Here is a 24251-nt window from a genome sequence, read left to right as displayed (position 1 = left end):
TATAGGGTACTGAAAAGAACCCCATTCCAAAGTCCAACCAATGTAATTCTGGAGATAGCTGAGCAAAGGTCTTTGCAGCTGAGAACTTACCTTCCATAACATACGCTGCTTTAAAAACTTTCAGTGCTTCACTAACACTTTAAGATGTACTTACCTGGAAGCAGGTAATGCTAGGGCACTAAACTCATTTGCTCAGTTTGCATGGATACAGACAGGACTCTTATGCTTTGTGTAGACAGGGTAGAAAAGTGGATTTGGCAGGAATAGCTATCATGTAAGAATGAGAGACATGTCTCTTCTTTACATAACTATTAAAGTATCATCTTTCTGCCAGGTAGTTTAAGTGGGGAAAAACTTGGAAAAATAAAAACCATTCCAAAGCTGAGAAACGGTCAGAAAACCTGTTTGTACTGTATTTGATTTGGTCTAAGAATTGTCCACACATATATCTCTACCTACTTTAACAATGGTGAATGTGAGTGTGTGGCCAGTTTATGCCCTGGTGCTAAATATGCTCAAAGGTGTTGTGTGGATAAAATGGGGGAGGAGAAGAGACATATGCATGTTAATCAAGCTTTGAAATAACTAAGTAGTAAATAATGCAGGCTTTGCTGCAGAAGCTTCCAAATTCAGTCTTTGGAATCTCCAGTTAACATGGTCAGGTAGCCTGTGATGGAAAGGACTCTTCTTTGCTGGAAACCTTAAAAAGTCCTGCCAATCACTGTTCAGCTGCCTTCTCTAAGCTGATGCATTTCAGCCAGGTTGGGCACCCTGGATGTTGCAGTCCCAATGTATCTGAAGGAGATCAGATTGGAGAAGGCTGACAACAATACGAGGTTAGGTGAACAATTAGTCTGACCTGTTAAAACAACTTCCTTGGCTCCTGCTTGTTAAGATACTTTTGTGCTTGATCCTAGGCTCACTAGCAATTTGGAGAGTAATTAAAATACATTCATGCTGCGTTGAGTCTTAGAACAGCAGCAGCTGTGAAAGGAACTGCTGGAGCAAAATCTAAAGAAATGGATCACAGTTCAGACGTTTTCAGATGATTGTGAAAGCAAGACATCTTTGCTGGGGCTGATACCTACAATCCAGTTCATGCAAATTTGCTAAGTATTTCCGGCAGAGTATGAATTACTCTAATGGATCTTGTGGTTGGGCTTAAAGACTAGAGGCCCAACTGTGCACGCTTGGTGCAGTTCAATAGTCCTTTTTATGGTGGAGGGGGGGTGGGAACCCTGAAGAATCAGTTCATAAAAAGGCAGGTTTCTATACTCATGCATTACCTATTGACATGGGCACCAGCACTACCCATTTAAGAGGCCATTCAGTACTGGCAATGAAAGCAAGGCATCTTGATTGGCACTGAGAGGAACTGAACAAAGCTATGTTTGAGGGTTGCTGATGAAAGTCAATTCCCATCTGAAGAGATTGGAACGATGGGTGGGAGTATCTGCCGGGGAGGGGAAGCGGGAGTGAATGGAGGCAAAAGCCTAGGTTTTACATCTCTTTTCAAGATCCAACCCTGTGTTTCTTGCCCCCACTGGCACACTCTGAATTGATGCATTCACCAGCTGCTCTGTAATATTTAATATGCCACATAGGGCTCTAACTATTGAAATCTCTGAAGGATTGGCCTCTTTGCCTTCAACAAAGCCAAGCTCTCACTTAATAGACAATTGGTGAATTGGGCTGGAAAAGACATCCATTTTGTTCAGTCAAAGGCGGTTTTCAATCCTGCTTCTTTGGAGAGGCAAATATTTGTTCCCTTGATCACAGAAGGAATCTGTGGTTCCTGCCACACTGAAGAAACTTACAAGCCTTTCCCATACATTTATTATCTTCCAGGGTGCTATACTGCTGGGAAAAACCCTTCCAGAGTCCCATTAAGCTTTAAGCTATTCTCCAGAACTTTTCCTAGTATCAGCTATATAAGTTGACCGCTGACAAATTTGCAATCTTATTCAATTAATACTTTCCCTTTGAAAGGAAGGGCCAAAGATTGACATAGGTTGGGAAATAATCAGTGCCAACTCATACTCTGAAAGTAGCATTTATCATATCACAACAGCATTTCAAAGTGCTTCTTTTAAGCTCACAAAAGAGCCAAATAAGTGGAATATATAACATTTTTCATCATTATAATCAGTTCAAAGCCTAGTTTTAAATTAAAGAATGACAAAGAAAGCTGACTAAGATAAATGGGCTGTAAATGTTGAATATGGATCTCATAGAAGAAAAGAACTAGCTTCTGCCATAAGATAGAAATTTGACCTTGTTCTTCTGATCAATTATAACAATGTATTTAATGCATTTTTTTAACACTCTGCTACCTTTCTAGTGTATGTGTAATGTAGATGTGTTCTATTCTCTCCTGGACAACTCTACTTTTGTGCTATTTTGGATCCATACAACTTAGTGTAAACCTGCTGCCTCCACCCCTTGACCTATGTTAATGCTTATTATACTGAAAATTAGTGGGCAAAGAAAAACTTGTAATAAAAAAATGTCCCAGGCTCTTTAAATCAGCCTCATCAGCTAATTGATGTCATATTCATACAAGGAAAGATCACAGAGTGCGATTACCTATAACTGCTGATCATGTTCTGGAACTGCATCCCTTTGGAGATTAATTAAAGTCCCAGTTGTAGATTTTTATTCCCCCTCAGAAGCAACATAAAGTTCAAGGTATCTTCCTGGTCAGCAAAGCAATGAGTAACCTTTAATATCATTGTCCTCTGACTGAACCTCAGTTCATTTTACTGGCATTGTTAGCTATGCTTACATTTTCAAGATGAGCCAGGCCACTAATTAAAAAGAGTTGGCAGTTAATTTCTTTTTCTTTTTTTGCAAATATTCTAAAATGCCTCTATCTTCCCAACTTACCATTCTTTACTTTTTTGAAAGCAGTTTTCCAGGCAATATTGAATTATGATCTAGAGAAGTGACAACATGTTTTAAAGAAACATTATACTAATCTATTTCTCTCAATTAATTTGCCATCTAGTACATCCCACAATGCAGACTGGCCATTTTACTACAATTTTGATATGATTTGGAAGCCATGGAGATCTGCTTCACATTCGTATACTGATGATAATCCTAAATACATAGGAATACAGTTCCTTGAAGATTGAGTTTTCATCTTCGATAGCCCAAATGCAATTGGATATTAAGACTGAAAAGCATCAGATTATTCAAAAATGAATATTTATTTGGTAGAAGAGGTCTACCCAAAAGCCACAGTTCCTATGTTCAAATGCAGGACATCCAAGGTATTTGAAGAACCTCACATTTGCCACCTTTTGGGGGAGGCTTATTCAATAGGTTCATACTACATTGATTTTTTAAAAACTATTGTTTAGTTTCTTAATCTGGGCTAACATGCTTCATACAAAATTATTTAGAGCAGCAATGCAGTCAGATTATTGCTTTAAAGAGTTCACACTAAGTTGATTAGAATTGTTTCTTATAAGGTCAACCTGCGGTTTTAGCTTTGTTGCTCTTTCTTTTTCCATTCTTTCTTTAAGGTTAAGGCATAATTTGTCTATCAAGAACAGAAATGAAATGGGATAGATATAAATCTGCAAGGAGAAATCAGTCCAGGTTTGATGTGCCAATGAACCCATTGAAAATAAATACCACAATAAAAGTGTCTTTAAGGCTTACTAATACAACTTCTGAGAGCTTTAAAACTTCTATAGCAATTCTAATTCCTTCATCTGACAATGAAGGACAATTCATTGACTTGTTGACATTTGGGGCAAAATGAACTTAGTTTAAATAGTTCCTATATGTATTACCATAACACCTTGTTTACAGCATTTTCCTCTATATATTTACAATAATTACAGAAAAATAACAGTAAAATTTACCAAGAATCTGCAGCTCCCATGAAAACAGACGGGACCCTGCAGAATAATCAATGTTTATTATGCCATATAGTTATACCCTAGAATTATTGCTCCAGAAGTTTTAAACATTTATAATGTATATTCTTTTGCACTTTCTTAAAACTGAGGAAATGGCTAGGCTTGTGGTAGCTTGAGATAGGCCCTCAGTGGAATGAAATATTTAGAGAAAATTAAGAAATTTAAAATGGAAGGCTTGAACCTTCCGCTATACCGAACTTAAGGTAGAATTGATCACAGCCGTTCCAAAACACAGGACAAGAAACAGTGGTTTTAAATGGCAGAGAAAGAGATTTCAGTTGGACATTAGGAAAATTTCAAATGGTTGTTCAACAAAGAAATGTATTGCCTCCAGAGTAAATTCCCCTTTGCTGGAAGTATTTAAACAAAGACTGAATCTGTCGGGGATGTGGGTTCCTGCATCAGGGAAGGAGTTGGATTCAGCCACCAAGGTCCTCTCTGACCCTCATATTCCATGATTGTACGATTCTATCCTTTTTTAACCAGGTACCATTCAGGACCTTTCTGGATGTCACCCAAACACATTTGGAAGGACCCAGATTGGAGACATCTACTTTCTAATATCTATATCTAAATTTTTAAAAGCATGTTGAAGTCACAAGTGGTCTTGAACTATTGGATTTTTCTACTCAGAAACAACTGTTTTAACAGTAAGCCAACCCAGAATTGCTGTCACTTTTGATGATGAACTTTAGTTTTCCTAATCTTACTTAATATATTACTCACAAACTTGATTTATAATTTGTAATTATAATTTATTTTCTGCTAGAAACATACCTGTGTACTAGAACTAAATTAGGGCAGTGTCCAAAAAGTTTTCATGTTGCTTGTATCTCCAGCGGATCTCATACTTGCCCTGTTGAAGTCTCGTTCCAGCACCAAATCTCAAGGTACTCTAAGGTTATGGATACTTAGTTTCTGCAACCAACATGACCTCTGGATTGAACACATCTGGAAAGCAGGCTTAGGAACTTAAATTTGCACAAAGCAAGCAAGGGGTGATACCAAAGCAAGAGGGCAGACTGGATTCCAGAAGAGTTTAGAGGGGGGAAAATTCAGGTGACAACTACAGCTACTGGAATCTGTTATTTCTCAGAATGGCTGATGAGACAAGGAATAAATATAAGACACTCTTATTTGTTGTTTCTGACCAAGAATAAAAAAAAGTCTTGATTTTTCTTTTCCTTTTTTTGGGGGGGGTTGCTTTTTTTTTTTTTTGATTGTCTGCTTGGACTTAAGCAAAGCATTAATTTGCAATTCAAATATGCTTATCTTGGTGCCTTGTACTGCATTGTGAGAACGTGAGATATCACAATCAATACGGAATACACTTTGGCTGAATTTTGTTCCCAGGAAGCAAATTAAAAACTGCTTGTTTTCAGAGAAACATTTAAGGTTGAACTGGATTCTAGGTTGGCAAGATCAACTGGGTGGGGTATTCTGGTTTGAACTACCTAAGGAGTTAAATATATATATTCTGGTTTGAACTACCTAAGGAGTTAAATATATATATAAAAATATCCACCATGAAGAATGTCTGAACTGTCACCCAACAATGGAGCAAGAATAGCACAAAACAATTCATGGATTCACAAAGGTATCAAACAAGTTAGAGGCAGAATGCAGAGTTGAAGTCATCTTAAATCATGGGCAGTTGTATCAGCAAGCATCAAGTAAGAACGACAGTAGCAAAACAATAGGAAAATCAGTTCCCCAAATCTTTTGCACAAGAACAGAAAGAAAAATAGAAGGAGAAACTGTACCAGTGCGGCTGGAGGAAGGGTTCCTTTCGGGCTGGTAACTCCGGCACTGCCTTTGGTGCTGTTTGTCTGAGGCTGCAGCAAACACACACATCCTCATGAATTAATGAATGACCCCAATATACTTTTCATTCAAATCATCTGTATGAACACTCCTTGAAGTCATAAAGGGCACATCACTTCATGTTTTACTTAGCAATTATGTACAGACAAAGTTCTGGTAGAGACTGGACTCTCCCCTCACCCCCACCCAAAAGATTCTAACTTGTGGAGAACGGAATAGTTCTTAATCTCTACAGTTTAGCTATTTCATTAATTGAGTTTCTGAAAAATATCATGGGCATGGAGCAGAATAATCTCTCCTGTGAAGACAGCACAAGCCTGAATCTTTCCCTAGTTTTCTCTTTCATGGAACGTTCCACAAAACCCCAGAAGGATATTTACCTTCACGCCGTCCGCTTTCTTGTTCAGTAAACTCTTAGCTGCTGCATAGGGAGGGAAGAGGAGATGTTAGTGGCAACTCCCTTGGTGTCCTGAGAAATACTCTGACTGTCTGAATAGCCAAAAAAAAAAAAACCCACCCTCACACCAGCTGCACTGATGCTGTTTCCCCATCAAACTGCTAAAAGGCGAGTTGAGAACAATGGCCAAATCTCAAAGCACAGTGAGTGTGGGCAAAGTTCCAACATATCTCCAAGCCAGAAGTAGAGGTATAGATGAATAAGTGCCGCAAACGGGCACCCTCCCAAATGCAGGGAGGTCAGTAATGGGTCTGCAATAATACTAAAAAGTGGAAGCTCCGCTCAATGGTACTTTAGTCACTGTTGTTTCTCAAACTGCCATTGGTTCGGGCACATCTTACTTTGTCCAAACTGTGCCCAATCACAAGGAGGGAGTCTCTGTAGAGCAGTGTTCTGTTTAACAAAGCAGTATTCTGAATAAAGTGGGACAGGATCCTTCTGTGGAGAAATTCTCAACGCATGCCTTCAACCCTTTAGCTGAACTTGCAGAAGAAAATGTCCAGCCTCCTCAGTATTAATTCTTTCATGCTAATGGCTCTTAGACCCATCCTAAGTACATACTCATTTCAGTTACACTGACATTTGTGTAGATGCTTTGCAATGAAAATGCTAGATCTCTTCAACAGAATTGCATACAAGTTCTTCTCTATTTGATACAAGGGGTATCAATCTTTCTTACACTAGGTAAATCTTCATTAAGACCACCTTGACTCCTGGGGACTTCATGGACATGCCCCTATAATTATCTTCATCATGTAATCTAGCTGCATGGTCCTAGTATTTCCCAGTAGTTTCCCATCCAGGTAGAAGCCAGATCCAACCCCACTTAGTTTTTCATGATCAGCTAAGTTTGGCTAAGTACAGCACCTTTGAGTCAGTGTTGACTACTGGTGACTGTCTGGACTAGTCTCTGCAGTTTTCTCGGCAACGTTTTTGGAAGTGGTTTGCCATTGTCTACTTCCTAGGTCTGAGAGAGTGTGACTGGTCCAAAGTCACCCAGTTGGGTTCATGTCCAAGGCAGGACTAGAACTCACTGTCTCCCAGTTTCTATCCTGATGCCTTAACCACTACACCAAACTGGCTCTCTCCTTTTGAATTTCCAAATCCTTAAACATGAGCTGTAACCCAAGCTGACTCTCAACAACCAGGCTATAGAATTCTACTCCTAGCAACTATTTTATCTTCAAACCAAGGCTTGGAGCTCACATTCTGATTTCTAAACAAGTCATACCTGCTCCTTCATTGAAGTCACTATATTACAATACATTAAGCAAGCTGACTTATTTTTCCCACCTGTTACGATTGTCACCTAGCATCAGTCTTTTTTCTCTGTAACTGGAATTTCCACATAAAAGATGATATAATACAATCTCATTTACTCCTATACCACATGAGATATTGATAATACTTGAACATTCAATGATTAGAATACTGTCTTCTTATGTCAGGATAGAGCAGAGCATTCAGATAATATGGATTCCTTGGAAATTGCATGACTCCAGCATGGTCTGTTTTTGTTTTTGTAATTGCTTTTTGTTGTTATTATTTGGCTGAGGAGAGACCCAAGAGTGATATGGCAAAAAAAAAAAAAAAAAAGCTGGAAGGGCTGAAATGAAATGCATGAGTGGGATTAAGGCTGAGAGTGGGATTAGGAAGGGTGATAAGAGCAAGTGTGGTAAGGGTTAGGTCTAAAGTGAACAGAAGCATAGTTATTTGGATCTGGTTAAGAGGACTGCAGGGAATCAACAATGCCATGAGAGTCCTCTAGGGAAGAGAACAGTTGATGACTATAGTGTTGTATCTGGGCAAGAACCAGGTAATATTTATAGTATGATGTCTAGTGTGCAGTAAAAGAAACCCTCCAAGTTACAATCCATTATTGGATCTACTGTGAAGATACTGATGTCAGATGAACCATCATTTGTGGCATAAGATGACTCCAACTGTTTCTGAATCCCAATCTTATAACTCCCTTGGTCCCACATTAAATCCAATCACCACCATTGATAGTTATCAAAGGGCAGAACCCAACAAAAAGTTTGCTTACCTTACAGAAATTTACAGAAGAGGAAAAGGCGAGAGAGACAGGCATTAAGAAGGAGGAGGGATGGGGAGAAAGAGAGGGAAGGGGAAAAGGGGGGAAAAAAAGTGTTGAGACAGAAAGCAAGGCCTTTGGGACAGAGGCCCTGTCTTGACACCAAGGGGAAGTGAAGCAGCAGCACCAGCACCACAGAAGCAGCACCACAGAGGACTTTGCTCATACACACAGGGAAGAAATGGACCACACAGTCACCACACTAATGGACGAATGGAAACTCATGGATAGAAAATGGACTCAAGATGACATCATTTTCCACAATGTACAACTCAGTGACCCCAGAATCAACATTGCTCGGGTTTTGTTAAACACAAACACTCTTTTCATACCTCTCTCCTTAATCCTAAATATTCTGCCTTGCAAAGGTTTCCTATTCTTTTTTCCAACTTTGTGATTCATATAGTTCATGAAGTGTGGAATGTGTCCTAACTTGACACTTCACAAGTCAGCCTCTCCCAGACCCAGATAATATGCATTTTGACAGAAACAATATTGGTGAGTTGTTTCTTGTCAAGGACAAAGATGGGGCAGGAGTGGTCCTTATATGCCTGATATTTCTACGAATGTTAGAACTACTGGCCTACCTATATAGCAATGCCTCCAAATGTAAGAAAGAACCTACAACAGAATGCATTATAGTTTATTATGCCTGGCGCAGCAGATGAAATTACAGCTTGTTCGTCATCACTGCTATAGCTCTAGTAGGATGCAAAGCCTCAGACACCCAAAAAGAGATGCAGACAATCTGTATATTAAAGCTATATCCCAATATTATATAAGGTGTTTTTCCCTTGTTCTACTTCCTTCTGATCAATCCAAATTTGCTATGGAGAATCCTTCACATCTGGACCAGATATATGAGCTGCGTTGGAAGGGAAAAGGGAAAGGAAGAAGCCATTCCACCAGTGAATGTAATTTCATCAGCAGACAAGTACCACTGGATCCAATCCAATGCCTTTTGTTTTTAAGCCAACGTAATCAAAACTATGGAGCTGACCTCACAGAGTACTTGGAAAATACAGGAGATGACTTTCTCTTCAACCCACCAGGAGGTAGAATATTATCACAATATCCTAATTTTGTCAGAAGTTATGCCAGCAAATCAGTATTTTAAATGTGGGTATTTTCTTTGGACTTGGTCCAGGAGCTGCAGCTGGTGCAGAATGCAGCGGCCAAGTTGTTGAGTGGGACATCCAGCCATGCGCATAACTGAAGTAACTGCAATACTGGCTGCCAAGGAGCTATTAAACCAGGTTCAAGGTTTTCCTTTTGCTATATAAACCCCTAAACCATTTGGACAAACCACCCATCACCATTACAAACTTATGGATCACTGAGGTCATCAGAGATGTCCTGCTCTTTGGTTATTTGCAGCCAAACCTTCTCTGTGGTCGCCTGCACTTTGGTACGGTCTCCTCCTAACACTGGTGAAGTGCCTGCTGTTCCATCTTTTAGGCATTTGTTTAAGACCTCTCTCCTTCCTGTATGAATGTTGGAAGAGTTTCAGTTTAGTTTTTCTTCTCCACCCTCCACCTTTCCAATGAATCTGTTTCTACATTTCCCTTATTGAGTTTATTTTGGTCATTTTTATGGTAAGGCAATAGAATGGGAAATGGTATAGAAGCAGAATAAGATATATTAAATAATAAATAAATGAAATGGGGCACAGCAACAACTGTTGCAAGAAAAAGTCATCATCGGTCATGCTGGCAATTGTATGAATCCAGTAGAAATCTTGTATTGCTCAGAATTTGGAAGGGAAAAGAATCATGATAGGAAAAGGACCAAGAACCTTTGACCTTTCTTGAATATAGGCATTTCAGTCACTATAGTAGTATTGATATCATGTTCAACATTTGGGAGCAATATTTTATAATGTCTTCCAACAGACAGAGGGCAGCAGGAGAAGAATGGGATTGACTTCACTGCAAAGAGCAGAATATAATCAGGATGGCACAATTAATTATCAACATATACTTGTAGAATCAGGAAGCTTGAGAGTAATAGTACACCTGACAAGTAGAGGACCAAATGCATTTCAAAACTTCTGTTGATCAGACAGTCTAAAAGAAGAGTGTATATTCATCTCATTATCATCTCTGTTCTCAGGAAGCACATTTTCTTCTACTGCTTCTGTAGCCTCAATGCTGTCTCCCTCTCTCTGACCAGACACACAATGAGGAACTGAGTGTTTAATCTTCAGCATTAAAAATAATTGTTTGCTATCAGTCATCTTTGGATAATATATTTTGAATTTCAATTTTAGAAGAAGGTGCTAAATTAGAGAAGCAAGACTGGAATATCATGGATTATCATGGCAAAGGTTATAGATTAATGGATGTGCTGTATGTAGTCAAAGCTAACCCCATCACGTATAAGTTGAATGGATACATGCACTTACTTCAGGGTTAGATCCAAGCTTTACCACACATCCATATGATGTGTGTGTATAGCAAAAAAAAAAAAAAAAGTCTGCAATACATGAAGCAGCTTTAAATAAAAACTGAGAATAAAAGGGGAACAAGAAGATTTGGAGCTTTAAAATATCTAAAATCCTTCATATCAGAAATTACAAGTGCCATTTGCTGAGATGACCATAATAAAGCAAGAGTTGTTACTGGTGACTATGTAGCAGCAATAGCAATAGATCCTTACATATAAGGCGGAGTGGAAGAATCCAAATGGAATATTCGTAACTGTTCCCAAACAGAAAATCTACTTATTAAGCCTTTTCTGGATCTTAAGGGGGGTAGTTTTATGTTCAGCACCAAAACAAGCCTTTGCGTCTTTCCTCCATTTAACCGATAGGAGTTGGTCCGATATATGGAAAGCACTGGGTTGGAGAACTTTCTACAATAATATAATATACAGCTTTTATACTGTATAACAAAGCACAAAGCAGTAGGATACTTCACTTTAAAGAACTGGCATATAAAATCAAGGAGACAGGCAATGCAGTAACATAATTTCTCTTTTGCTTCTTCCTTTTTTTCCCCGCCTGAAATCTTAAGACGGGTTTTCAGAATGACATTAACTCAAACTGAAGATTAGCTTAGATTGGTTAAATTACTGCTACCATACAGAGCTATCTGTCCCACATGCAGAGCCAGTCTCAACACAGTCAGAAGCTCTTGTCTGCTGTCTGAGAAGAAACTGGACTAGTCAAGGCCCTAGAACATGCACCAGGTTCACACAAAATCCATGCACTATTTGCCATTTTCAATCTACCACAAAATTGTGATACAGACAAACCTGTGATTGCACCAAGCAAAGAGAAGTTCTGGCACGAATAAAGCATCAAGGGAACTTACATCTACATGCCTCAGCAATTGTCTGGATGTATTAAATATGGAAAAAAGGTGTGCCTCTGGACCTAAATCCCCTACTCTACAGCAGCCAGCTTCACCTGTTTTCTCTGCATCTAAGCTGCATTCCATCTTCAGATGTACATCTTCCACTCTTTATGAGCATCAATATGGTACACAGCTTTTGGTTTCTAGTCCTCCTATGTTTTTCTACTAGTTCATCCATGTTTTCATCTTGTCAGTAATAAAAAACCTACTAGGAATCCTCACTTAGTGCACTGACTTCCAATTTGCCGTCATTACCATTTTACATATAGGCTAATGAATCAGATGCATATTAATATCCAAGGGTAATTTATGGCTGAGCTGTAAATATCTAGTCAAAGGACAGAAGAGTCCATTTGACTGCACATTTCTTGAATGGAAAAGCCCAATGGTCACTAGATGTATTTATATCAATTGAAACCAGTGCCTAGCCATCTTGTCGAGATCAAGATGATCACCAGCCCTTCTCTAGCCTGTCTCTAGATGTTTTGGTCCTCAGCTCCACGAATTTCCAGTCATCCAAGGGGCATGATGGCTGATAGTTACAGGAGCACAAAGTCAAACCACGTTGAGGATTCTAGGTGGTGGGAGAAGGCTGCTATAGAAATAAGCATAAATAGACCCAGTTTCCTTCCTAAGATAAAACAGATTTAAGCTGTAACAGCAGAACAGGGAGCAGGCTTATGTAAGACAGAAAAAGACTGGTCTACATCTTTTGCGTGCTAACAAAATAAGCAATTAGCCTGATCTATAAAGTTGCAGTTCTCTTTAGCAGCTTAGCAAAGGAGAATATCTCCACCAGAGTCATGCCTGGTTTCAACAGGGCAAAATTGTAATTCTCATCATCTTACTGATGCAAAAATGAAATCCCAGAGAAAGCCAAGCTATGAAACAAAGATTGAATCTGCAGTGGTGCATAGGCGCATGCACTGTTATAACCCAGCTCATGAAGTGCATATTAATATTAATGTGGCACCAACAGGTTCATCTGAGCAAATACCAGTCTTTTTTGGGAAAGAATGAAACTCCCAACTTGTAACAAATAATCAGCAAAGCAAGAATGGAAACGGATATTCTTCCTACTGCATTTCAAATGCCTACGCTCCCAATCAGGGAGAGTGGTTGGGCAGCAAAGCAGGCAATACTCCAAAATTCCTATCAAAGGGTAAAAATCAATTTGTTGGTGTTTATGAAAGAATCAGCACCAAAAAATGTTGCCAGGGTTAAATGACATTGGAGGAGCTTCATTGCTGGCAGTTAAATTAATCAGCATAGAACTTTTAATGGCTGGAAAAGAGCTATGTTAGAAATATTAACATATCTGAATTCAATATGCATATGAGAAGATGCCTGTGTGTCTTTAGCAGGTACTTCAGCTATAATGGGCCAGCCCAGTGTTTCTCAACCTTGGGAACTTTTAAGATGTGTGGACTTCAATTCCCAGAATTCCCCAGCCAGCGTATCTGGCTGGGGAATTCTGGGAGTTGAAGTCCACACATGAAGTGCCTGAGGTTCTCTTGAAGTTGACATCTTAAAATTCCTAAGGTTGAAAAACACTGGGCTAGACTGTTCATTGTAAGGCTCTGAAGACCTGTCTGTTCCTACAGGAATTTGGGTCAGGAGGTTATGCAAGCTCTGCTGGTGTTTGAGTTGTTTTAACCAGGGCAACTTGGATTATATGTTGTTATGGTGATTTTTATCTTTATACCCTGCCCAGAGTAACCACAGTGAAATGGGCACCTCTATAAACCATACTAATAAATAAATAATTTCCCTTCCATCACCCACCAGAAGCAATTTAGCTATGGAATTATAATCCCTCCCCGTTTCTCTGATGTCATGGCAAAAAGCCCAAACATCAGAAATCAGGCTGACATCTCAAAGACCTCTGCTCATGAAACCATCCTTCACTTCCTGGTATTTGCTTCTGATGAAAGAAGGCATATGTAATTTCTCTGGTGTGAGTTCTGATCTCCCAGCCCAACTTCCCAAGTGTTTCCCCTTAGGAAATGTGCTGGGTGAGCCAAAAGTCAAGATGGGCTACTTAAACACTCCAGGATTGTCACTGATCAAGCCCAAAATAGTGTGACTTTGGCAACTACCTCTCCCCAAACTATGGGAGGTTTGTCCTGGAAGTCTCAATCTTGTTGCAACATCTTTCAGACTGATCTCTTCTTGAGAAGTGAGAGGCCATTCCCAGAATAAGAAGCACACGCAGCTTTCATGCTTTTTTTAGCCGGTGATGGGTTTCTCTGCCCTATATCAGTAGCATACAACCTTTGAGGAGCTGAGTGAGTAGCATTAAAAAACAGCCAAGGCCAGGATAAATCCTGAAGCTGAACTCATCTAAGTGCACTGAGTGCAGTTAATATGATTACTTTCCAAGTGTTGAATAACCTTTCCATTCTGTTATATTAAAAATACAAATTCAGTAGCAACGTTTGGTGGACCTGAAGGCTTCAAGTTGTGCAGTTCTGTCATTAAGTGATGTCACCCAGACCAAAAGCATGCATGCACAAAATTAAAATAGAATGGGAGTTGAAGTCCACACATCTTCCTAAGGTTTAGGATGTGTGGACTTCAACTCCCATTCTATTTTAATTCTATTTCTCTTCCAAAGCATGCATGCACAAAATTAAAATAGAATGGGGGTATCCCCAAAGATAGACTGTTTAGTTTCAGTCATAAAGAGTAACTTAGAGTTTCTTGGTGAGAAATCACATGCAGCACCTCACAATCTCACCAAACACCTCACAAATAATGAAAGTTAAGGAGGGGGGGGGGGAACCAAATGACAATTAGATGCATCCACCAGACAGTCACCATCTCTCCTTCTATTAAGACTGCCATTGTTCTTCATTGTTTCCCTGTTCTATTTAGCATCCACTGGATATTTGTTGTTAGAGTAATAGCCTCAGTAGTATTTGTTAATATTTGGAAAGATAATATATTTGCAAAATATGCTACAATAACATCCACCCACCAAACCCTTATCCTCTAGCAACACCATCACCTAGCCTGCAAATCATGCATTTCCTTTTCTGTTCATGGTCTGCACTGTCATCCTGCTTTATACTCTGGCCTGAGACTGCTGACTTGAGACTTTCACATTAGTTGATTTCAATCACATAGGTCCCTCCCTAAAACATTTTCATGATCATTTCTAACCATGGCTTAATGGAGCGAGACAGAATTGACACCACAACCAGAAACACTTCTGCAGAGGTAGCCCTGTTTTTGCTCTTTGGCTGTAAAAAGGATAGTCCTGACTCTTAAACAGGGTGGGATGAAGTGCTTTGGGTGAATGACACAACATGCACTCAAGATTTCAACGTGAAAAAGGGGAAAGTGAGGAGGGTCTCTTCTGGACACATCTACCTTGCTCCACCAACCCCATGGTGGCACCGGAGGCTGCTGCTGCAGACATTGTGGCAGGAGCGGTGGTCTGTCTGCCCACTGTTAGCACCAGATTGGAAAACAAAGAAATAAAGGACAGCAAGTAGGAAAAGGGATGGGGAAAGAGTTAGAGAAGAGCAGAGGCAGAGGCAGAGGCAGAGGCAGAGAGAGAGAGAGAGAGAGAGAGAGAGAGAAGGCAGAGGGAAAGTAATAAGGGGAAAGAAAGGAGACAAAGGAAGCAGAACAAGATTAGAGTTAAAGTTGAGATGAAGAGACATGACTATTGGTAGCAAACGTGCATTCACTTTTACACAATCCATGGATCTTTTCCATCAGATCAAGGGTCATTATCTTCTTTCTCTGCACTGGATCCCCATCCACTGTAGGGGAACCCTGTGTCCTGGTTTAGGCTCACAACTTCTGAAGATTCTATAGAGTACTCTTTCTGCTATTGAGTCCTGGGAAGCATGGCGCCTGGAAAAGGCTTCAGTAGCACCAGGATTAAGCAAATGCAGCTGGAACAAGGAAGGTGTGCAGAACATTAAAGAAGTTTTACTGTTGGGGCTGAGAATTCCTAGAGGTTTCTAAATCATGGGATGCAGTATGTGAGCAATGCACCACTTTTGCGGTTGGCTTCCTGAGCTCCACTGATGTATTAGAACACCGTAATAACCGTTTTTCCGCTTCTGAGTTTTCCTCCACTATGATTCTGAACCTCTTAACTGATGAATCACTTAGCAATGAATGCTTAAATGCCAAGTTTGAAAGCCTCAAAACCAGAAAAAGGTGCCATTCACTCTGTAATTCTGTGATTCCAGAAATGTGTATGGAATTTGGCAGTTACCATAAAATTACTTAGGAAGAAGTAAAAGAAACTGATGGCAGAATACAGGTGCATTGTAGCCATCACCTGTTTTCCAGCTGGGAGGATCAGGCAGGCATTAGAATCCAGTGGCTTCCCCAGCTATAATCCAGGAGATTCCATCAATCCCCCGGCTAGCAACAGGCTAGGAGTAGAACAAAACGGTTGTGATTTTATTTATTAATTGCTGAAGATCATGCCTTCTTTCAACATCTTTGCCCATCTTCCCTCTTCTTCCTCAATGTCTTCAAAATGCCACAGCTTCCCAGTCACTTTTGTCCATCAACACCCAGTTTTTGCTCAGAAATTCCTGCGTCCTGAATTAGATAAACCACACTCTCATTGTCGATGTTAGCATAATATATCTTTATCTAGAACTAATAGGCTTTTCAACCCCTGCTAGCTGCAGAATTGGAGTTTTCTAGGTGCAGAAAATGGATTGTGCTGTTGTTTGCTGGAAAATTCATAGGGCTTTGATTAGGCCCATGAACAGTGATGGGAAAAGAAGCCCTGCAGGAGAGTGAGGAGGGAGAGACAACAGTAGGGGTGGACTATCGCTTGAGGCATCTACTCAGCCATCTTACACCCTCATTTTTAGAAATCAGATGTGTTTGTTTACTTGTTTTGGCAGGAAAAGCAACTCATTTCCCATAGTATGAAAGTATTTTGCTCTTTTAGAAAGTGTTTCCTGGACTGATGATCCTTATGAACTAAGACTCCCTGGGTGGAAAAAGCACACTTCAACTCTGCACCCCCAAACAAAACCAACTAAAAGAATGAATATGCTATAGTCCAAAGTGTGTGCCTTCAAGGTCTCCCATCTACTACATTATCAAGATTTCCTCCCCCCTCCCCAACAGACAAAAATAAAGAAACAACATAATGCCCTACTCAAACCAAGAACAGTTTTAGAATAGCGAGAGGGCCATTTCAGAGATAGAGGAAAAGAGACTTGGGAAAGTTTACAGCAACTCCTGAAAGTTCTGGGGCAGAATCAGGATTAAATTGCAATCAAGCTGCATAACTAAAGGTATAGATGCACTTGAGAAATATAATTGAGTGCAGTTTGGGGGCAGAAGGAGACACACAGAAAGCCTGCAAGGCTGGGTATCCCAGTGGTAAAGCAATGAATCCAAGGACTTTAAGGGCAAGGAAAGGAGAAGAGTAAGGGGAAAGAATAGTCCACGGGAGGTTTGGCAGGGCTTATGAAGGAAGCTTGTTGGATGGCCTTCATGGCCAGCTTTTTTGCTGCCTTTTCAATGCACAGATGACACCCTTTCGGCAAAAATAAATTAATGTTGGGTTCTATTTCTGGTCCCGGTTTAACTTTTCTGATGGTAATACTGCCATGCCAAAGAACGCAGTGTAGTAAGAGAAAAGGGATGAATGTCACATCCCAAGGCTGAGGTTAAATAATAGTGGTTTAGAAGAATTTCTTTTGGATTGCTTGCTTTATTCTAATTAAAGGAGGAACGGAAGGGACTGAAGTGTAATTTTATGTTTTGCTTGTCATTAAGCAAAGCAAAGCTCTCACCTGAAAAGTTTCTTGTTGCCAACATAGTGGTAAGAATGGCACCCTAAAAGGAAGAAAGCAGAATAAAGTAAATAAAGGACATTCTTGAGAGAATTTTAAACACAAACGAAAAAAAGAAGAATAGAATATGTCTTGCATAAACACAGAATAAACCATGCATCGAATGGGTAAGAATCGTTTTCTATTTTCTATATCTCCATTTCCTATAGACCTGTGTGAAGATGTGTGGTTTAATCTACTGTATCCTTTGGAGATGTTTCTGATTCAGTATAAAATTCTGTGCTAGGAACTGTTCAGATCTCAAAGGATGACAGTGAATCTCAACAGTTATGTTGGTATGTCAGTGGACATCATATTTGCATTTTAATGTGTCCCTATATCCAATAAAAATGTCCACGTTTTTCACAGTGGCACTCTTTCAGGTCCACACAGGGTCTCAAAAGGGGTTGTAATCTATTATTAATTTCTCACCCCTATCCATCCCTCTAACCACAAAAGGGTTATTATCTTCATAATAGGTCTCTGAGTGAAGTCAAGCTGAGATAGGAGTACTATCTGCCTAAAATTACCTGTTGAACTTCACAGGAAATGGTGGCTCAAACTGTGGTCCAAATTCAACATACTAACCAATATTCTGCCTTTTGTTTTTTTCATTATCCCAGCTGCTTTCCGCTTACAAAAGGACACTGTCCCTGAAATAGCGAGTTCCAAACAGAAAAGCAAACGAGTATTAAGAAGACAGTACAGGCTGGCTGTTGCCTCTGTCTTGTGGAAGGGTTAGTGACTAAAGAAACGGAGATAATGAATGCAAACTTAGATGCTGCTAGAACTTGTTGAGTCATTGGAGAATAGATGAAAAAGAACTACTGATTTAATGAAGATTTTCTGAAGTGGATTGTTGATTAACATTAAAATCTTTCCGGAAAAGATTAGTGTAGATAACGTGCTATTGGGCAAAAATGAAATAATTCCATTTCTTTTCATTATACCTAACCTTTGCCATGCTTGGAAGGTTAAAGACATCTTGTCAAATAAATCAGATAATTAGTACGAGGCCTGGAGAATGTACAGAAGATAAATGCTTGTGCCCTAAGCTGTCCATTGTAATACTATTTCACTTTTACTTTTCTAATACAGTGCGATAGGGTATAGGTGAAACAATGTGTAACAGACAGGGAATTATTAGGTAATGAGTGCATTGTAATGAGAAATAGGCTGCTCTTAGAAAAGAAACAGATGTCTAAACTTTGGGGCAAATTTCAAAATGATCTCTAGCGTGTCCTAAAGGATAATCATTTTTATTTGCCTCACTAATGTCTTTCTCATCCAAAGCAGAGGCAAAGAGTTTTAATTTGATTTTTAAATGAGCAAGGAATCAAAGCAGAGACTGTAGGCAACTTCCCTTGCTAACATAAATGTTCCATGAACTTCACCTCGGCTTTATCATGTGTGCCAAAGGTCATGTTAGGAAGGCTGCTTGGCTGTGGTTTCCCAGCATATGAATATACTGTATAGAGCAAAAACATACTGGTGGGACCATCACATGGACATTACTTCCTAAGCCATGAATAGGCAATTTCCAGCTCAGAGGATGTATATTCCTCCTTCATTTAGTTTAATCTGCTCTATGGACATTTCCAAGAACCTCCTGCATCTTCAACCTATTACAGAGAAAATCTTACCTTTTCCACCCCAGCCCTAGTCCTTCCTGCTCTGATGGAAACATGCTCTGAGAGAAATCACAGCTTGAGTCTTCACTGCCTTTCTCACACAGATAGTGACATGCTACTGTCTATCTGTTTGTCTATCATCTGCTTGCTCTGGTAGGGCGAAGAGAGATAGGGGTTAAGGTCTTTGTGTTTTCAGAGTAAAGGTGTGGCAGTAAACACATTTTTGAGGCAGGAGGTGTCTCTACAAGCTAGATGCAACCTAGCATCAATAACACCAACTATTAACCAATGCATTCGATCTACTCTTTCTGTACTGAGACTGGCTTTGAGCTGCAAATCAGGGGTGAAACAACTGACCTAAAGTTTTATTTTCTTGACATTTTATTCTCTATCCTCTGTTTTCACTACAACTTCCTGATAAAAAGTTCTGGAGCATTTGGAATCTTGCACATTCTTCTGGGTTACTTTGGTTGGTCCTAATAGCAGCTCAGTATAAAGGACCAGTATAGCTATGTTTGCTTTTTTAAACATTGGTACTATCTCCAGAAACCCAATTTGAGGTGTCATGATTCAGAACATGGCATTATTTCTGTTATTTTTCTAAGAATTATAATATTTTCATTAGTGTTTACCATAAGTCAACTATGAAGTCATAATGCAATTAACCAGTTCATTAATACTTGTTTTTGGTCCCAGTGGGTACTCTCACAACCCCATGGATTAATGGCTTATATGGCAGAAGAAAAGGTTGTCCAACCCCATCCTAACTAAAAAGCCAATCAGGAATTTTCCAGTGTTTCATTCAGGCTTTAACAAAAGGTACATAGTGACTAGAGTGGTCAGAAAGACAGAGGAGCCAGTACTTTTTATCTTATCACTTTTACTTTTATAAATGCTATTCTGGGGGCCTGAACATTTCCCATAGGGAAAAAAATAAAAAAGCCCCCCACTTAAGGTAATAAAGTACATGAATGAAAAAGGGGGAAGGTAAATTAGCAAAAGAGTGTCACAAGCCCTGAATTTTAACAGTACATTCTGAAAGAACTGGTAATTTTTAGAAAAGTTTTAACAGGAAGAAGGACAGGGTGAGATCATGTCAATATTTTTAGATTTCAATAAGGAGAAATGGCAGAAAGAAACATATAGACACAACTAGATATACTGGATATGTCAGGGATGGAAATATGATTGGGTATGACAGATCTTAAGAACAGCAACCCAAAAAGGTGAAGACGTCACAGAAACCAAAGGAGTAGAGAAGTTGAGAAAGTGATCATGCTGAAGGCAATGGAGGAAGAAAAATCAGGGCAAGGAAGGGCAGTGAAGAGACAGGAAGAGTCAAGAGAAATTGAACAGAAGCTTCAGTGAACTGTAAGAGACAAAATCTAAATTGAACAAAATATGGAAGGCCAGAAATGGAAGTTATGATTACAGATAAAATGACTGAGAAGGTCAAAACTGAAGAAAAATGATAACAGAAAATATGAAAGGGAAAAGTTGTAAGCCTACAGAAAAGAAGTTAAAACAGTTCAGAACAAGATACAGAGAATTAGGAAACGTCAGCTTCATATACTAAAGGAAAGGGACAAAAGAGGTAAATTCATGTTAGATTATGTTACTTTTAATTTTGAAGAGAATGGTAAAACCACTGAGAATGAAAAAGGAGAGAGACTACATACCAAGTTTCAAGGAATATACAAGGAACAAGGAATAAAGATTATGAATGGTCAAACTAGAGAAGAGAAACTGCTTGGCTTGGCATGGAAGAAAGTAGCATTCTAAAGACAGAGACAAAACCATTTCAGTTACAGAACCCGCAAGAGAGATTCCGCATGGAAAGTCCTCATGCATTTCCCCCCTTAAATCACTCTGAATCTTACCTTGAGCTTCCTTCTTGCATTGAACTTTTTCAGACACTCTACAGTCTCCTGCCTGTGCATCATTGAGGCCACTGTCGAACGTTGCTGCAAAAAAGAATTTTAGAAGATGTGAGTGAGGTTGGGAAACAAGAGCAAAGCCTGGAGTGCTGGGCCTGGCATAACAGAATGCATGCAGGAAAGGAAGAAAACATCAGCAAAAAGGCAGGGGGCATTGTGCTTGTGGGGAAACTGTGATGGAATGGACTTATGAAGGCCATGCTCAGGGAGATAAGCGTGTTCTTAGCCCCCAACAGGAGCATGGGAAGTTCAAGAAGATGAGGCTGGCACCTCCCTAAGGAATTCACGGTGTTGTGGCTGGCTGGCTTGGGAACTTGGGTTCAGTCTGGTGAGATTCTGTCTTGAGGTGGAAGCTAATAAACGCAACAGAACTGTATTTGCATTGTCTCGTGGAGTTCTTTGGGCTGAACCTGACAGAAATGGGGATAGAACCTGCTGCCTTCCTGACCTGCTTTGTTGCATTTAGTACATGCAGGTCCCTAAATTAGCTTAGGCATTAGTCAGCCATATTAAGTGTGCTGCTCTAAGGAGGTCCTTGAAGCAATCTATGGAAAGGTGACTGTAGTATCTGCCTACCCAGGCAATTTCCACAGCACCTCATGACTCACTGCTCTGCAGATCCCCTGAAGTAACATGTGTTCTCCAAGAACAGCTTCTTGGAGAGGAAGTGGTAACATCGCTGCCACTAGCAACAAGGTCCTCCAGACAGACTGTACAGGAGGAGAGCAGCAGTGGTCCGCCTTCTGGCTCACATGGAAAGTCTTCTTGGATCATCCCCATCTGAGTATGACCCCTTATTTGTAGCTCTTTTAGTCAACTTGCCGTAGAACATTCAAAACACAAGTTGACAGCAGTTTTATAAACAAGGTTACTTGAAAACGTCTGCTTAGTGTAGGTACTGTATACTCATGAAAGCTTTTTGGAATGCTTATTATTGTTTTGCTAATATCTTGTCTTGGAAGGTGTAAATATTAGAATCTCTAAGGGAAATAAACAAGGAGACTTGGGGTTTCTTTAACAGTGTTGGAGCAGATAGGTTGAATCTAAGCCAGAAGGAAGCCGCAGTGACACTTACACAGACCCATGGATGTTTCAGAGCTTCATGTGCTGTGATTCTCTTTGCAGGATTGATGGTTAGCATCTGGTTTATGAGGTTTTTTGCTTCAGGAGTGACTGTGTCCCATTCAGGGGAAGGAAACTAAGGGAAGAAGATATTGTAGGAAGACAATGTTAGTATTAAAAGAAGAGGGTCTTCACCGATCTATCAGGTTAATACTTCTAATAAAAATGCCTAGGGTAACACAAATACATCAGTGGAAGTCTGAGAACTAGCCATGATTTCATCCACAAATTGCTCTTAAAATTACATACTAGACATTAAGTTATAGACACTACCAAAAAAAAAAAAAAAGTACGTATGCAATTAATCCAGTTGAATCACTGTATTACCTTCAGCAATATCTTTAAAAACTTTGTTTAGTCCTGCTGATGCTTGCTGGAAAAAAAGCTATCGATTTTATGAACATAGCAAAGAATTTTGAAACACGCGTTTAAAAAAACATTTGGCCAGTTCTGCTTTTGCACAGAACCAAACGGTGTGTAAAGGCAGATCGACGTGAAGTCTCTTCTCTCTCTGATTTGTGTGTGTACGTGTTGGGGGAATGAATGTGAATAGGATTAGAGCAGAGGTGTGGATAGGACTCCCTGCCATTAAGCTATTTCTACTGGAGAAAAGACACTTGGCCTATATAAATTTTTTCCTCCCATACAGAAAAAAAAAGTGTTATTAAGCTAAATCACAGTTGCATAACATTTCCTAGGTGGAGAGCATCTCTCGGCCAGTGCATGATTTGTAGGGGCAGGACAAAAAGTAAACCTGATCTAATTTAATTTCGGGGTAATTTAGCACAGGTAACACGACTGCTCTCCATGCATTTAAAAGCATTACAATTTGGGGGTCAGATGTGGAGAGCACTCAAAGTTTTGGGGAATTCCTGGAATCTGGGGGCTTCTGGCTATGGACCTCTGCTCTCAGTTAATAGAAGCTGCGCTCTATAAGCACAGGAAGAGAAATACCATTGCTCAGTACCAGTCCTGCTGCAACTAGTCCAAGGCTATCTATTTATCTATTTATTTTATTTTTGATACTGCCAGACTCCAACTGGGGTTTTTTTAAAGTAGCCACCTGAATGTGTAGAAGAGGTCATTAGTTTTTTGCACTGATTTAAGTATAGGTTTCCACAACAGAATTTTGACTGGTGCTGCTCAAGCAAACGTCCCTAGGAAAGTGACATAAATAAACTCTTCTACTGTATATATGCCATCTCACTCTGGCTGATCCCTTCCAGCTGTCAGCAACCCAGTTTCCAGCTCTCCTCCACACTGCCTCTCTGTCATGTATCTGCACTGTTAGTCTCCTCAATGTGGTCATACTCTGCATGAAGTTGCCCGGTGATAAGCCTGCATTCAACCCCTCATCGGATTCCATGGACATATTACTCTAGGCCGTGATTTATTTATTTCATATATAATTGGTTGCATGCACGCAGCATATTAGGGCTTACTATGATGTGTAAACCCAGGTTATCTCTCTTGACAGCTATAGATTGAACAATGAGACGAATGCCCATAAAGCACCACTTTGGCCCTTTTTAAAATTAGCCAGTGCTCTTAAGCATTCTCACAGTCCCAAGGAGTTCATCTGCTGGGGGACTTAAAATTAGCCCAATTATTGATTTTCAGAAAAGCAAATTCTGAACTTTTTCCTTTGCGCCATTAGCATTCTAATGAAACTCAGCAGGTTATAAGCAAGAGAGGAAACAAGCAAAATCACTGCTCACATCGTAGGCACCAGCCTTAATCTGTTGGTACAGCTTGTGCTGATCCTCATCCCAAAAAGGAGGATAACCCACCAGTAAGATGTAAAGAATAACACCTGAGGAAACGAATGGAACAAGAGCAAATTTAGAAGCAAGCAAATGATGTGTTATAACTTGATATGGTTGCTTGACTAATCAATCAGCAGTAATCTAAACTGAATTAAATAAGTGAACAGATCCAAATCTTGAGTTGCATACTGTATTCATCCTGATTTGGGGGTGGAGAAAAAGCAAGCAAGGAAGCTAGCAGACTATTTCTGGTCCTCATCTTGCAATCTACAATAGATTTCCAAATTGTGGGCAAGAGCATCA

The 24251-nt window shown here is 39.8% G+C and overlaps 1 protein-coding gene across 14 annotated transcripts in view; it reads right to left on the bottom strand.

Annotated features, from left to right (window-relative positions):
• The window catches only part of CAMK2B (calcium/calmodulin dependent protein kinase II beta), a 175948-nt gene that overhangs the window by 34017 nt on the left and 117680 nt on the right, over positions 1 to 24251 (bottom strand). For 8 of the 14 annotated variants that reach the window (XM_088139066.1, XM_088139077.1, XM_088139065.1 and 5 more), the window contains 7 exons: positions 23901 to 23995; positions 22136 to 22258; positions 21004 to 21087; positions 17454 to 17496; positions 15040 to 15117; positions 6137 to 6177; positions 5696 to 5767 (listed from right to left, as the gene is read on the bottom strand). In XM_088139066.1, the coding sequence (XP_087995192.1) occupies positions 5696 to 5767; positions 6137 to 6177; positions 15040 to 15117; positions 17454 to 17496; positions 21004 to 21087; positions 22136 to 22258; positions 23901 to 23995 (536 nt within the window). The remainder of the gene's footprint in view (positions 1 to 5695; positions 5768 to 6136; positions 6178 to 15039; positions 15118 to 17453; positions 17497 to 21003; positions 21088 to 22135; positions 22259 to 23900; positions 23996 to 24251) is intronic. The other 6 variants (XM_088139069.1, XM_088139078.1, XM_088139068.1 and 3 more) reach the window with 1 other exon arrangement.

The sequence above is a fragment of the Python bivittatus genome, unplaced genomic scaffold (genome assembly GCF_059951505.1).
Source record: "Python bivittatus isolate LINGU-HERP-01145 unplaced genomic scaffold, Pbiv_v1 ctg000320_np1212, whole genome shotgun sequence".
Lineage (NCBI taxonomy): Eukaryota > Metazoa > Chordata > Lepidosauria > Squamata > Pythonidae > Python > Python bivittatus.
The sequence above is the reverse complement of the archived record's forward strand: the minus strand, read 5'-3'. Positions and strand labels throughout refer to the sequence as shown.